This window comes from Schistocerca cancellata, chromosome 7, assembly GCF_023864275.1.
Source record: "Schistocerca cancellata isolate TAMUIC-IGC-003103 chromosome 7, iqSchCanc2.1, whole genome shotgun sequence".
In the NCBI taxonomy this organism is placed as follows: Eukaryota; Metazoa; Arthropoda; class Insecta; order Orthoptera; family Acrididae; genus Schistocerca; species Schistocerca cancellata.
The window spans coordinates 181,321,425-181,337,661 of NC_064632.1; the positions used below are offsets into that span (position 1 = coordinate 181,321,425).

The 16,237-nt window shown below is 45.1% G+C and overlaps 1 protein-coding gene across 1 annotated transcript; it reads left to right on the forward strand.

Moving 5' to 3' along the window:
- Positions 1 to 2,376: 2,376 nt before the first annotated feature.
- Positions 2,377 to 10,059, forward strand: LOC126091876 (prostaglandin reductase 1-like). The gene is made up of 3 exons (XM_049907158.1): positions 2,377 to 2,589; positions 7,026 to 7,382; positions 9,508 to 10,059. Exons 1-3 carry the CDS (start codon positions 2,377 to 2,379, stop codon positions 9,958 to 9,960), a joined length of 1,023 nt encoding a protein of 340 aa, XP_049763115.1. The 3' UTR covers positions 9,961 to 10,059.
- Positions 10,060 to 16,237: the final 6,178 nt, after the last annotated feature.

The following is a 16,237-nucleotide window of genomic DNA, read 5'->3' on the forward strand; positions in this document are numbered from 1 at the left end:
ATTCGATAATCCGAGAGCCTTGAGATATAAGAAAGTCTGTCAACCAAATAACACGATTGCCCTTGAAGTCTCAGTTTTATTCAAGGTTAATACGACCGTGATGTCCACATCGTGTTTCCAGTGGACCGCTGTAACCCTCCCGGGCGCAGCTGTTGAAAATGTCAGGAGCAGGCGGCCTGTCCAGTTAGTTGTTGTCAGTCTCGTAGTTATGCGGTTCCCCTCCAGTTAAGCATCATTTTGGCCTATAGACGGGGATCATAGTAGGGAACTCGTGCATGTCAATGTCAGATGTGCTTTCACAGCGTGGGACGACTTCAAAGTGCCGTCGTATGTTGGCTGCAATGACTTCTTGTTTACACCAGGAATCACTCTGATATGCTCACTTGGTCTCAGCTCTTAAATATATATGAACACCTGTCATCTTCTTTGGGTACTGTCGGTCGAAACCTGCAAATTTGAGCACTTAGCTGTTGTACAAAGACACTTTACAGTCGTTACTGGGAGCAGTATTAAAAGAATCCTCCTGGCAGACATAAATTTTGTGTATAGACCATCTCTATGGTTATTGCATTCTGGTCGTCTCTGTGGACGTTTTACAATTCAGACACGAAGATCCGTGAGTCTCCGTCCAGTGCTCTGAGGCATTCAATCTGAAAGACACCTTCAGCTTAGGATGTATTCGCTGTAAGAGCATATTTGCTGTAGGATATTTAGCACACATCACGATTTCGAGTATTCTCAGGGGAGGGGGGTTCTGAGCACTTCGAAATTTCGGCCTTGATATGTAATTACACGAGGTCGTACGGCAAATTACACGATCCATCATGAAAGAATGTTTTGGCTACACTCTTAAGTGTAGCACATGCATTGGGAGAACTTTTGGCCAGAGTGGCAGTGTTTACAACATTCCTATGGTGAAGTTGTCCAACAATATCCATGTGAGTTTTATTCCTCTGGCATGTGTGGCACTACCGAACCAAAGGTTTGCTGTCGGTTTCCATCTTGGACTAACAGGTTGTCTTTTAACTAACGTATTGTCCTCTTAACTCCTGTACTGTACACATTACCAAGGGGTGACCAGAAGTTGGGATTCAGTCGTAACAGATGGGCGTGCATTCAGTATTGCAACAGTGCTATTGCAGTTTGTGTTCTTGTATGCTGATACTTAGAGACAATAAAAAAGACGGATATTTATTTCGAACAAACGTGAATTAAAGAAACTTGAATCAAAGTCATTTATTGATACAAGAACAACGAATAACTTTCCCTCAGCAATAGTCGAAGCACAACTCAAGCAGGAAGAGCATCTTAACTATTCCGCATTTACATATACACGATTATTGTGCAGTTCACAATTAAGTGTCTGGCAGAGGGTTCGTAGAACCACCTTCAAGTCATTTCTCTACCGTTCTAATCCCGAATAGCAAGCGCGGGAACACATTTTGACACTCTGACGACGAAGTTGATGATTGAAATTTCAAAAGATCATCCTGGCTCAACGAAAAACACCTTTATTTGCATGAGTCACACCCTAATTCGCTTATTATATGCGTGGCAGTCCCTTCACTATTTCTCGATAATACAAAACGAGCAGCCCTTCTTTGAACTTCTTCTATGTCTATCAATTGTTGGCTATTAAATTCCTCGACTCATTTTCCTTACAAATTTTTCGGGTAGCATCCTTTCACATTACGATAGTCGTCTGAGTGAGTTAATGGAGGTACTAATTCGGAATCATCGCTGCTAAAAATTTAATACCTTGATTCCAACTTTCGGTGGCTTATTCTTTTGGTTAGGACGATATATCGATGCACGAGCAGATTACTAATTTTTTGTTGCTTAAAAATGCTAAAATCCTCCAACTTCTACTTGTGAAGCTGTTCTTTCTACCTTCCCATTTGAGTGTCGGTGCTTGTATCATTGGTGCTGGCTGTTTATTAAACGGAAGGAGATACGTGAACGGGCGCACCATTAGAATCAATACCCAGGTAAATCAACTGCACATCTGATAGACAAATCCCATTTTCATTTTCTATAGGCACGAATCAATCAAAATAACAGCTTAAGAGTACTATCTTAGCTCTTAATACTAAGTTGTCTTACCTGACGTTCAAAAATACACTGGGCATAATGAGTTTTGCGTTATCGGAATGAAACGGCAGTAAAAGTGAAGTTATCTGCAGAGAAACTGATAACAACTGTTAGTGTCCGGAGATTTTATGATGAAAAAATCCAAGTAACGCTCAATATCGCTTACACACGGCACTATCCTTGTCGGTGAGAGATAAGAGAGATGCCGGTACCAACCCGATCAGCCCTCGGCGCTAATATTATAAAAGCGGGCACGTACGAGTCGCCAGATCAACGTCAGCGACCATGGTGAAGGCACGCAAAATCGTACTCGTTCGATATTTCAAGGGAGAGCCTCGACCTGAGGACTTTCGCATCGAGGAGGAGGACCTGCCACCCCTCAAGGATGGACAAATCCTGACCGAGGCTGTCTACTTCAGCGTCGATCCCTTCCAGAGGATTCTAGGATCCGGGGAGAAATACGGACAGAAAGTGGGAGACACCATGATCGGGGCCCAGGTAAAGTATCTCTGCTTTGCTTCCTTTCCTAATCTGACGCAGACGGGTAACCTGTGTCTCAGTATTGGCATCCATATGCAACCACAGTGACGTCACCTCATTGACGTCACCAAAGTTTCAAGCGGAAACTGGAAGATACGGAAAGTGACGCCAGGTACTGCTACCGCATTGCGTTTTAACTTATTGACGCCTCTAGGCTTCCACACCAATAGATGATCGCCGTTCAGCACTTGTCTGTTTGTTGCCTTTCGAAACGCTTTCAGTTTATGTTAGCACTGGGTGCCACAAGAGACGTGTGTGAGAATCATTTGCTCAGCACACCATGGGTCCCCTGTTTAAGCGGTCTGCATTGCGCAATTACACGCAGACTATTATACTAATAGAAATGATTCTGTCCCACTCTTTCTGCTATGTTTCTTAACCAATTACAGAAATACAAGTAAGATAATTTGTGTGATCTGTATGAACATTCAATTTATCGTTGCTGTAGTCACACCAATGCATAACAGTGTGAGCATTACCTTTAGCATCTCATTTCATGATATAATTCCCTCAGTATTATCTGATATAATTCAACGATACTCCATCACCCTTGTTTTATTTGTCTTGATATTCAATTACAAACCATCTTGAAGATAATATCCATTCAATTCAAGTGACCTACAAGTCCTTTGAGTTTCTGAGAGAATTACAATGTCGTTAGCAAACCTTAGTGTTATTACATCGGCTTCTGGAACTTTAATTCGCTTTTCAAACTTATCCTTAATATCATTTATTTCTTGATCAATGTACGGATTAAATATGACGAGGGATAGACTATGATGCTGTGTCTCTCTCTTGCTAAATTACTGTGTCTCGTTTACATTCTTCGAATGTTATAATTGCAGCTGATTTCGATACAAGATGTAAGTGACCCTTCAGTCACTGTATTTCAACCCTTCAAACTTCCAGCTTCCAGTGACAGCGTTCAAACCAACATTGTTATATGCTTCTTCTAAACCTACAAACACAAAAAAGCAGGCTTCTACTCTCCAGTTTCTATTGCAAGACAAATTATATTGTCAGCATTACACCGCATATTCTTACATTTCTCCAAGACACGAACTGATCGTTCATTTGGTCGATCGCTATTGACTGTCGAGTGGCTAGCACCTGCCATGTTCGCTACGACTGTACTTATAAATTTCTAATTAATTCCTTGAATAGCGTATACAGAATTTCCGAAAAAAAACATTATATTGTAATGCTTAGGGAACAAATAGTCTGTAATATTCATGTCTTTTTTACGTTACTTTTTCGTCATTTACATTTCTCCTGTAAGGCAATGGCTGATAACTGCCAGGATGCCTCACGGTATCCTTTACTTTACGTTAAGAGAAGTAACAAAAATACGGAGTACCGTATTTCAAAATGATCGTCGTAGGTTTAATACTCTATAGCATTTGTTTCATTCAACTTACAATTTTAAGTAATGCATCAAATGTAAGAGCAACTCAGATTTATTTGTATATCCTCATATGCCCAAACACTGTTTCCCGTTCTTCCGTTAGAAAGCGCTAGTAGCAAAGATGACGACTAGTAGACGGGCTTTTCGTGTTTTAGTTTCCACGGAGTGTATCTGTTATTAAAGCGCAACATGTATTCCGTGTTGAGTTCCATTGTAATCCTCCAAGCGATGATAACATCCATGGGTTCATTTTGAAGACACCGGTTGTCTTTCCAAAGGGAAAAGTATGGGAGGACTAAAAGTGACTGAAAAACGTGTTGAACAAATGACCGACTTTCACGCCTATCTCCCAGAAATTAGTCCGGAAGCCCCTTCGTAAACTGGTAGTTCAAGTCACGTCTGTGTGGAGACTTTTAAGGAAACACTTAGCCACGTCGCTATTGTTTCCAGTTGCTGCAGGCTCTCAAGGATACAGTCTACGGTTTACCAGTCAGCCTAGTAAAATATGTATTGCTCCATGACTATGAAAATTTTCTGGATCTTGCTATCTTCATTGCTGAATCGACTTTTCATCTAAGTGGACGTGCGAACACACATGATGTGCACAACTGGGGAACAGCAAATATGCACGAGATGGTACAGTTGCAACTCCCATAAATTGAATGTCTTTTTGTGCCATGTCCTGACAGAAACTTTATGGGATTTTTTTGGGTCAATCATGCGTATTTGCTGTTTTTTTTTTATCTTGACGTGCTAGAACTATGGCTCTTTCCTCAATGGGACGAAGATAAATCCCAGAAATTCATTTGGCAGTAAGGTGGTATACTATCCCACAGGCATACCACAGTTGTACCTGACTGCTGAACTGGTCGCAAGGGACCAGATGACATATCTTGTTTCGCATGGTCTCCATGTTTACCCGATCTCACTACATGGCATTTTTACCTTTGATGGTTGATAAAGGATCACGTGTACATGCCTTCGCTACCTGCTGACACACCTAATTTAAGAAATAGGACTGAAGCAGTTATTGCGACAATTACTCCAGACGCACTGATCAAGGCTTGGGAAGAACGAGTCTGTCGAATGATGCTAACACTGAACAATCGTAGAGAAAACTGAGGCTTCAGTTTCGTTCGGCCTACACACCAAGAAGATCATATGGCGACAGGTACTGCCACGAGTTTCTGGGATTGTAACTCAAATGCACCGAAGATGGCTATTTATATCCGAAATCTAGATATGCAAGAGTAATAAAAACTAAAGAGACTGCGACTGGTTGCTGTGTGCTCTTCCTTTCTTAACGCTGATTATGTCTTCAGGATCTCAGATATTGACACAATGTCTTCCCTTTGGGCGACCTATGTGTGGTTATGCTTCCAGTAGCCATTGCAGTTGTGACAGCTATAATTATTGGATTAGGTTGGGAGGCGTTGGGGCATTGGGTATTTTGGTGCGTAGTTTGTGTGCGGATTGATAGAGAGGGTGGGTCACAATCAGTTCCAGCTGGATACGAGGCAAGTGCATTTATACATCCAAGGAGTTTTTGGGATGCTTTTATCATATCAGGGGTGGAGTTACTTTTCTTGTAGCTATGGCAGAGAAAAATGAGGTCACCTGTGAGGAAAGTAATAAACTGGGGCTATTTACGAGAAGCTAAGGATATTGAGGTCAGTATCAATGATACTTTTTGAAGTAGGACTGGTCTACTTAGGATAGGCAGTTGTATGTATGAATATTATACTTTATTAACCAATTATTTTCTCACCTCATGGTAGAATAGTTTCTTATTTAAGGCAGAAAAGCAGTTGTTATCATATGATGGTCTAATAAGCCATAAACTGTTTCATAATAAACTGTATTAGCGAGGAAGATTGCACCTGTCTCCTCAAGCTTAAAAATGGATATATTTTGTGGCTTAAATTTCAGTGAAGGCGTGATAATACAAAATTGGGCATGTTGGTGAAACAATTGTTGTGGCCAAATGAAGTTGTTTCTTGGGATAACCATCGCTAATTCCATCTCACACTGCAGGGTGTTCATTGCCAGTGTGTTTATAGTTGTAAAGGGATAGGAAAAAATGGTTCAAATGGCTCTCAGCACTATGCGACTTAACTTCTGAGGTCATCAGTCGCCTAGAACTTAGAACTAATTAAACCTAACTAACTTAAGGACATCACACACATCCATGCCCGAGGCGGGATTCGAACCTGCGACCGTAGCGGTCGCTCGGTTCAAGACTGTAGCGCCTAGAACCGCACGGCCACTCCAGCCGGCAACGGGATAAGAGGATGGATTTTCTGGTAGTGAGTTGGATTTACTTGGTGTCTGGGAAGTACAAGTTGGAGGAAAGTATATTGCATAATTGTTGCACCTGTTGATATTAGCAAAGATGGAGCTTAAACTTAAGCTTAAACGTCAGTTAATAAACAGTGAATACGTGGCTCTTACATTGCGGTAAAATACATACAGTTAAGCTAGGTTTTCTTTCAAATAGAAGGTATGGATGTCCTGATCGATGACTAAGGAATGTGTGGGGACTTTCAGTAGGCTGCATGAATGGCTATAACAGTGAATTTTATTATGTCATCACCTGTAGGACTGTGATAATAATTACTGTTGCGAGTATTGGTATATGGGTCAGGGAAACGGGGACAGTGAGACCAGGATCCTTTGGGAAACATTTGACCATGAATTTGTGGTAGTACATGGCATGTTTCCCATTGAAGGCATTACAAGATGGAAGGAATTACAATTTGGGAGAACCTTCAAGCAAGTTGTTTCTTAAGTTTGTGATCAAAAGTCGTAGGAATTGTAAATATAGTTCCTTTTGTTATCAGTTCACTTGCCAAGAGTGAGAAATTGGCATGGCAGTGTCACACAGTGGCTGAAGTGGGTCCTGATGTACTGCACATTTGTGGCGCCGTTTGTGTTTTTGTTTTGTGTTAGAGTAAGACTGTGGTGGCGTAACACTGAGGTCTGCCCACAGGTGGCACGGATCGTGGAGAGCCGGGCTGCAGGTTTCCCAGTGGGGCGGCATGTGGTGGCCTACTGGGGGTGGCGCGACCGCACAGTGGCTGATGTTGGGCCTGAAGTTCCGCCCCCTGATGTCATGTCGCCCCCCATGCTGGTGCCAGACCTGGGGGACTTGCCGTTATCCCTGTCCCTGGGAGTGCTGGGTATGCCTGGAATCAGTGCCTACTTCCCACTGCTGGAGGTCTGCCAGCTCAAGGCTGGAGAGGTGGTCGTGGTGAGCGGCGCTGCAGGAGCTGTCGGCAGCATAGTGGGACAGATAGCGCTCATCAAGGGGTGTACTGTCATCGGCTTCGCCGGATCTGAATCTAAGGTATGTAGTTATGTTTTGTTCAACCTACCTACAAACAGATGTGTTCATTAGGGCGGGTAAAACTTCCTACTGTAAGCATCCATCACACTCCCCACCCCCAGGAAGTCGAGAGCCGGCAAGGATGTCTCTGGGGGATTGGACAGTTGAGGAACATACAGTGTGTAAGCGGACAAGAGAGTCAGGGAGTAGTTGGGCAGTGCACCATTTGGTGATAGTTGGTGTGGGCATTGTTGACAGTACAATGTGTGTGGGTTGCGCTTTCCTTTCGAACATATGTGAAAACTGCAGCCAGACGAATTTAAAATCGATAGTGACACCGTGCTTTTGCAAGAGCAGGTGTGCGTCCTGCACTTCTTGCACCATCCGATCTACTGAGTACATGTGTTCAAGAGCGCGTAGAGCACTTTGGGAATCTGAGCAGATGATGAATTTCTTGCCATAATGTCGTCGCATATGCTCTAATGCATTCCGAATGGCAAACAGTTCTGCATAGTAAACTGAGAACTGCTCTGGGAGCCCTATCCTACGGACAGTATCGGGAAACACAGCAAAAATGGTTCAGATGGCTCTGAGCACTATGGGACTTAACTTATGAGGTCATCAGTCCCCTAGAACTTAGAACTACTTAAACCTAACTAATCTAAGGACATCACACACATCCATACCCGAGGCAGGATTCGAAATTGCGACCGTAGCGATCGCGTGGTTCCAGACTGTAACGCCTAGAACCACTCGGCCAGAAACACAGCAGAGAAGCTCATAAAATCACTCTGTTTAGACCCATCCGTGTCAACAGTAATAAAATCTGAATGGCGGTCTGAAATCTCAGTAAATTAAATTTTAGAAAGGTGGTCCAGGGTACAATACTACTTGTAAGCAGCCAGATCAAGTAGTAATCTCGGCCGTTGTAGTAGCCGGGGAGATCCCCTACTCCATCCCTGTTTGAGGACCTTAATGCCCTCCAGGTGACTCGAGACTCTCCTTTGTTCGGATTGCCTTAGGACGGTGGCGGAAGAAACGTTCCAGTGCTGGCTGTCCCAAGAGACAAGAGAGGTGCGGCAGGTGATGAAGACGGAAGACAAGGCAGGAGGGAGTGCAGAGATCCTGAAGGGGAGCATGGGAGAGGGAGGGGGTGTAGGAAGAGGACAGCTGCTCAAGAGAAGGGAGGGAGAGGGAGCCCTGAGGAGGAGGCAGGAGGAAGGTGCGGTTAGAGTTGGTAGGAGGGATAGATGTCAGGGCGAAGTTCATCATCCGGGAGGGATATGTGCTAGAAGTTGGGTTGGGGAAAGAGGGGGAGGGTGTGGAGATGGAGAGAGTGTGGACACAACAGTGAAAGTGCAGCAACGGGTTGCTGGTGGAGAGGAAGGATGACACCAGGGGGTAGGGACATCGGGTCGGTGGGCAATATACAAGGTGTGGCTATGTTATGTTCAAGGAAAAGGAGAAGGTGGGGGAAGGGGATGAGGTCGTAGATGATGCGCATTGGGGATGGAAGGTGAATATGGAAGGCGAGGTGGAGTGCATGGCGCTTGGGGATTTGGAGGGCGTTATAGAATCTGGAAGGGGCCGAAATCCAAGAAATGCTGGCACTACAAAGATGGGGCTGATCAAGGATTTGTAGGTGTGAATGGTGATGGAAGGATGCAGGCCCCATGTCTGGCTGGACAGGAGTTTCAGGACGCGGAGTCTGTTGTGGGGTTTCCTCTAAATGTTATATATTATGTATCGATGTGTTCTCCACACAGCCTACCTTTTTTATACAGTAGTATTTAAAGAACTGTGACCTGCGCCCGAACAACAGAGAATTGAGATGCATCGAGATTAGAAAATAGTGGTATGTAACCTAATGTAAAAGGCATGCCATGAGTTGTAATATTTTTTAGTATCGCCTGACCACGTACTTCTTGTACGTTTTAGCATTGATAATGGCTAGGCACTAGCCGAAATCCGGAATTGTGAAATGAAACCTTGAAAAAAAAAGGACGACTGGTTGCTGCGCTGTGTAACTTATAAAACAGAATTCACTGTTTTTCACATCTAATATAAGTCTGGGATAAGTAAGTAACTTAGAAAACAGTTTCAACTAGCATCTTGTACTGCTATGATCTAAATATCTTATTCTCAGGTGAAATGGTTGAAAGACGACCTGGGCTTCCATCACGTGTTTAACTACAAAACGACAGACGTGTCCACCGCCCTGAAGCAGGCTGCCCCAGATGGTGTCGACGTGTACTTCGACAACGTGGCGGGCGACATGAGCACCAAGATCATGAGTCACATGCGCTACCGCGGTCGCATCACCGTTATCGGCGGCATCTCCCAGTACAACGAGCTTGAGTCCCAAAAGTTGGTGACCCTGCCGTTCACGTTTCTTGCCAATCAACTCCGCATTGAGGGCTGCTCCTACACCCGGTGGCACGACCGCTGGGATGAGGGAATCAGCCCACTGACGCAGTGGGTGAGGGAGGGGAAACTCAAGTACAGGGAGACGGTGACCGACGGCTTCGTCAACACTCCCAAAGCCTTCATCGGTATGCTGCGAGGCGAGAACTTTGGGAAAGCTGTTGTCAAATTGTGAACACCCTGGTGTAGCAGAAGTGGATGTCCAAGCAGAGGCAAAGACGTACGACACTTTATAAACGGGACACGAAATCTAACTTGTATCGCTTGGCCCTATTACTCTGCTAGAAATTATGTTTAATATTTTTTATGTTTATGAAAATAATATCTGTTATAATATAACAGTTTCCCTATGTTATGTTGATTTGAACTGGATTTATTATCCTACACAAAGACGCCTCAATAGCTTGTTTGAAAATAATTGAAAAACATTTGCAACAAATGTGATCCATATTTATTAAACATAGAAGCTGTAAAAAAAATATAAACAAACGATTTAATGTAAGAAAAGAGTTACTCTGGCATTAACAGTAATTACTATCAGTTATGCTATTCATACATGCAGTGTGACAGGGTGTTCGGTAATTCCCATTACAATCTTCTAGGATTTGTATAGGAGAGTGAGCGCATAATACTGAGTGTATCAAAAAGAATCATGGGATTTTAAAAAAATCATAAATATTACGTTGTTTGAGATATGTGTGTGGACAACATACTGTTAGAAAGAGCAAACAAAGACTTTTACACGGTTCCGGCTAAGTAGCAGTAGTGTGCATCCACCTCATCTCTAGTAGTATAGAGTCAGGACAACAGAAAACGTTTTGTGCTCTACGTTACGTGCAGTGAGGGTCAGTAGTAACTGTTCAGAATGACTTTAGGCATGATATGGATCGTCCTACAGCACAGAGCATTAGAGGATGGGACGAACGATTCCGAGGAACAGGTTGTTTGTGTAAAGGCAACTCGCCGGGCTGCCCACGAGTGTGACAGACGTCGAACGCATCCGCCGGAGTTTGGCAAGGACTCCGCAGAAATCCGTTCACAGTGCAACACGACAGCTCAGCAGGCACCCGATTTCCGTCTGGTGTGTGTTGCGTTAACGTTTACACACGAAACCATACAAAATTCAGCTAGTGCAAGCTCTTCGTGAAGGTGACCAACAAAAATGTGTGGAGTTCTGTAAGTGTAAAATGTAAACTTTCGCGGCCGGAATTGTCACAATTAATAAAATACACTCCTGGAAATTGAAATAAGAACACCGTGAATTCATTGTCCCAGGAAGGGGAAACTTTATTGACACATTCCTGGGGTCAGATACATCACATGATCACACTGACAGAACCACAGGCACATAGACACAGGCAACAGAGCATGCACAATGTCGGCACTAGTACAGTGTATATCCACCTTTCGCAGCAATGCAGGCTGCTATTCTCCCATGGAGACGATCGTAGAGATGCTGGATGTAGTCCTGTGGAACGGCTTGCCATGCCATTTCCACCTGGCGCCTCAGTTGGACCAGCGTTCGTGCTGGACGTGCAGACCGCGTGAGACGACGCTTCATCCAGTCCCAAACATGCTCAATGGGGGACAGATCCGGAGATCTTGCTGGCCAGGGTAGTTGACTTACACCTTCTAGAGCACGTTGGGTGGCACGGGATACATGCGGACGTGCATTGTCCTGTTGGAACAGCAAGTTCCCTTGCCGGTCTAGGAATGGTAGAACGATGGGTTCGATGACGGTTTGGATGTACCGTGCACTATTCAGTGTCCCCTCGACGATCACCAGTGGTGTACGGCCAGTGTAGGAGATGGCTCCCCACACCATGATGCCGGGTGTTGGCCCTGTGTGCCTCGGTCGTATGCAGTCCTGATTGTGGCGCTCACCTGCACGGCGCCAAACACGCATACGACCATCATTGGCACCAAGGCAGAAGCGACTCTCATCGCTGAAGACGACACGTCTCCATTCGTCCCTCCATTCACGCCTGTCGCGACACCACTGGAGGCGGGCTGCACGATGTTGGGGCGTGAGCGGAAGACGGCCTAACGGTGTGCGGGACCGTAGCCCAGCTTCATGGAGACGGTTGCGAATGGTCCTCGCCGATACCCCAGGAGCAACAGTGTCCCTAATTTGCTGGGAAGTGGCGGTGCGGTCCCCTACGGCACTGCGTAGGATCCTACGGTCTTGGCGTGCATCCGTGCGTCGCTACGGTCCGGTCCCAGGTCGACGGGCACGTGCACCTTCCGCCGACCACTGGCGACAACATCGATGTACTGTGGGGACCTCACGCCCCACGTGTTGAGCAATTCGGCCGTACGTCCACCCGGCCTCCCGCATGCCCACTATACGCCGTCGCTCAAAGTCCGTCAACTGCACATACGGTTCACGTCCACGCTGTCGCGGCATGCTACCAGTGTTAAAGACTGCGATGGAGCTCCGTATGCCACGGCAAACTGGCTGACACTGACGGCGGCGGTGCACAAATGCTGCGCAGCTAGCGCCATTCGACGGCCAACACCGCGGTTCCTGGTGTGTCCGCTGTGCCGTGCATGTGATCATTGCTTGTACAGCCCTCTCGCAGTGTCCGGAGCAAGTATGGTGGGTCTGACACACCGGTGTCAATGTGTTCTTTTTTCCATTTCCAGGAGTATATTTCAGGCTATTATGCCGCGTTCGAAGGGATTTAGCTTTAATTCCACCCCCTTCTGCGGAGGAAATGTTTTAATTCTGCGTCAAGTAGCACTGATTCACAGCCGGTCTATCCGCCGACGTTCTTATGACGCCTAGTTTTTGCTATGGTTGGTGGTTCGAATCCCGGTGTAGGTAACGGTCTGTGTGCGTGGGTTTCCGGTAGACTGTGTGAGTCAAGCTGCCATCTTCTTCCTTGAAAACTAGTACATCAATAAAATTTATTCTTCTGCCTGCATCCTTCTCCGTGGTAAACTGAATCTTCGGGTTGAACCCGTTCACACACATCTCGACACGTTGTTCAAGAGTGGTTATTCGTGCGCTAAGGTGAAAAGAGCGTAAGGACCACCTCATAGAAATCATAGTGATGCTCAAGCGCCGGTGGAATCAAAAGTTTTTCTGCCATTCATTAAGAAGGTGAATGGCCGCATACGAAAAATCTCGAGGAAGCGGAAAATCGCGGTAATTTACGCACCAACACGGGAGATACAAGATCACCTAAGATCGGCCAAGGATGCTCGTCAACCGCTGGAAAAGGCTAGAATGATTACGTGTAGTTATGGGGAGGTGCAGGTAGGTGCTCCAAAGAAAACTGTCGGGAAACGACTCGAAGAGCACAAGGGCAATGGCAGGAGATTGACACATCAGCTGTTGCGGAACATGCTGGACAGACAGCAGACCACCACATCATTTTGACCGCAAACTGATACCACGAAAGGCTCTACAGAGAGGCGATAGAGAGTGTGAAACACCGCAAGAATTTTAATAGGAAGGAGGAGGGCGTGAAATTGAATGAAATTTGGATTGCGGTGCTGAAGAAGATGTTTACCAGTCTTCCACCGTGTTATGATAGTAACAGCGGATGATGGCAGTCGACAACGGCCAGTTGCACTCGTGTGTTCAAAACATGTGACGACACGCCACTGCGCGCAAGCTCGCGGAAGCGGAATTTTGCTGTAGTCAGTAGCAAGCCAGAGTGTGAATCGAACATTAAAAAAAAAAAAAAAAAAACCTACGATCCCCCTTGAAAATATCTTTCGCAGATTGTGACGAAACGTCGGGTTTTATAATGAAATCCCTCCGACCACGGTATAATAGCCGGGAATATTTTATTAATTGTGTGTTCTGTAATTTCGTTCTTGGTAAGATGGAGGATGGCAGTTTTCTGCCGCGCTTAGTGTTGAGTGACAAGGCAACATCCTACTTAAATGGAAAGCTGAACCGTCATCATTTGAGAATATGGGGTACTGAACAACCATATGGAGTGGTACAACATGAGTGGGGGTCTCCAAAATTTAATGTGTTTTGTGCAGTTTTACAGGATAAGATATACGGTCCATTTTTCTTTCCCGAAAAAGTTGTAACAGGAAGAACATATCTCGATATGCTTGAGAACTTTCTTTTCCCACGGTTGGAGACTGATTCGAACGATTTCATTTACCAACAAGATGGGAAACCGCCACACTGACATCTGCTGGAACTGCGGGAACTTTTATATCAAAGGATTACCGAACGATGGATCGGTCGGACCGGACCACACTACTGGCTTAGACGTGCCAGATTGGGTGATTCTTTTTCATACACCTTGTGTTTTGAATAGGAACCCTTGTTTTCAGTTCAGATGAGTAACGCGTCCAAGTCTGCTGAGGGAAATAGAAAAGCCTCAGAGTTGCTTGCCCTTGTATGCAGTAGGATAGGCAGGAGGACGTGTACTACGTCAGACGGTAAGATGATGTCACTTAGCTTCGTATGTAAAGTTTAATTTACGAGACTCCTGTACAGACAAAGGAAAATTTGCTGGCAGGAGTTCTGGCCGCTGCACTAGGAATTGAAGAGCTCCCAGGTGGGATGAAGGGCGTGAACCAGGACATACTTCTAATATAAAATGTTTGTAACAACACTGATGTCCGCCACATCGAACCACTGTTGCAATCCATCAGTACTGTTCTGTACGTACACTACGTTGGGATCTTTTTAGCTTGGAATAATGTAAACAAGTGATATTTAAGTGTTGTGTGTGTGAAATCTTATGGGAGTTAACTGCTAAGGTCATGATTCCCTAAATGCCCGAGGAAGGACTCGAACATCCGCCGGGACCAGCCGCACAGTCCATGACTGCAGCGCCTAAGACCGTTCGGATAATCCTGCGCGGCATTTAAGTGTTAACCCAAAGAAATGTTCTTAAGTGTTAAATGGGTGTGTTTCTTCTCAAATTGTTAACTAATAACTGTATTGTAGCATGACTAAGCCAACTGCCCAAGCAGAAGTGTATGAATTAAACATATGAATTGAAACCGTCACAGAAAGTAAACAGTACGTTTTTGGACATGGGATCCTGTTCAGAATGTTATGTACTCACTCCTTCTAGACGTCCTATAAGTTGTTAATGGGAATTTCGGAACACTCTGTGTAGCATTTATCACACGTATATATGATACTAATTACGTAAAACCAGTTAAGGGAATGTGAATCAATGTCTGTTATGTACAAAACAAGAAAAAATATCTTTCTAGAGTTGAACAATGGTTGCATTACAAAATGCCCGTTTCCATCTGAAGCAAGCAGAGCAGAGGAAACAGAGATCGTGTGAGACCCAACTCGCTTTAATTGTTTATGAGACCCAGAAAATATTAGATACAGTCTCCCTGGTGGCTGCTATTTTCCTTGACTTCCGGAAGGCGTTCGATACAGTTCCGCACTGTAAGAGCTTACGGAATATCAGACCAGCTGTGTGGCTGGATTGAAGAGTTTTTAGCAAACACAACACATTATGTTGTTCTCAATGGAGAGACGTCTACAGACGTTAAAGTAGCCTCTGGCGTGCCACAGGGGAGTGTTATGGGACCACTGCTTTTCACAATATATATAAATAACCTAGAAGATAGTGTTGGAACTACCATACGGCTTTTCGCGGATGATGCTGTAGTATACAGAGAAGTTGCAGCATTAGAAAATTGCAGCGAAATGCAGGAAGATCTGCAGCGGATAAGCACTTGGTGCAGGGAGTGGCAACTGACCCTTAACATAGACAAATGTAATGTATTGCGAATACATAGAAAGAAGAATCCTTTATTGTATGATTATATAATAGCGGAACTAACACTGGTAGCAGTTACTCTGTAAAATATCTGGGAGTATGCGTGCGGAACGATTTGAAGTGGAATGATCATATAAAATTAATTGTTGGTAAGGCGGATGCCAGGTTGAGATTCATTGGGAGAGTGCTTAGAAGATGTAGTCCATCAACAAAGGAGGTGGCTTACAAAATACTCGTTCGACCTATACTTGAGTATTGCTCATCACTGTGGGATCCGTACCACGTCGGGTTGACGGAGGAGATAGAGAAGATCCAAAGAAGAGCGGCGCGTTTCGTCACAGGGTTATTTGGTAAGCGCGATAGCGTTACGGAGAAGTTAAGCAAACTCACGTGGCAGACTCTGCAAGAGAGGCGCTCTGCATCGCGGTGTAGCTTGCTGTCCAGGTTTCGCGAGGGTGCGTTTCTGGATGAGGTATCGAATATATTGCTTCCCCCTACTTATAGCTCCCAAGGACGTCACGAATGTAAAATTAGAGAGATTCGAGCGCGCACTGACGCTTTCCGGCAGTCGTTCTTCCCGCGAACCACACGCGACTGGAACGGGAAAGGGAGGTAATGACAGTGGCACGTAAAGTGCCCTACGCCCCACACACCGTTGGGTGGCTTGCGGAGTATAAATGCAGATGTAGATGTATTACCCATGTCTTTGTGCTAATGCTCTCCGAC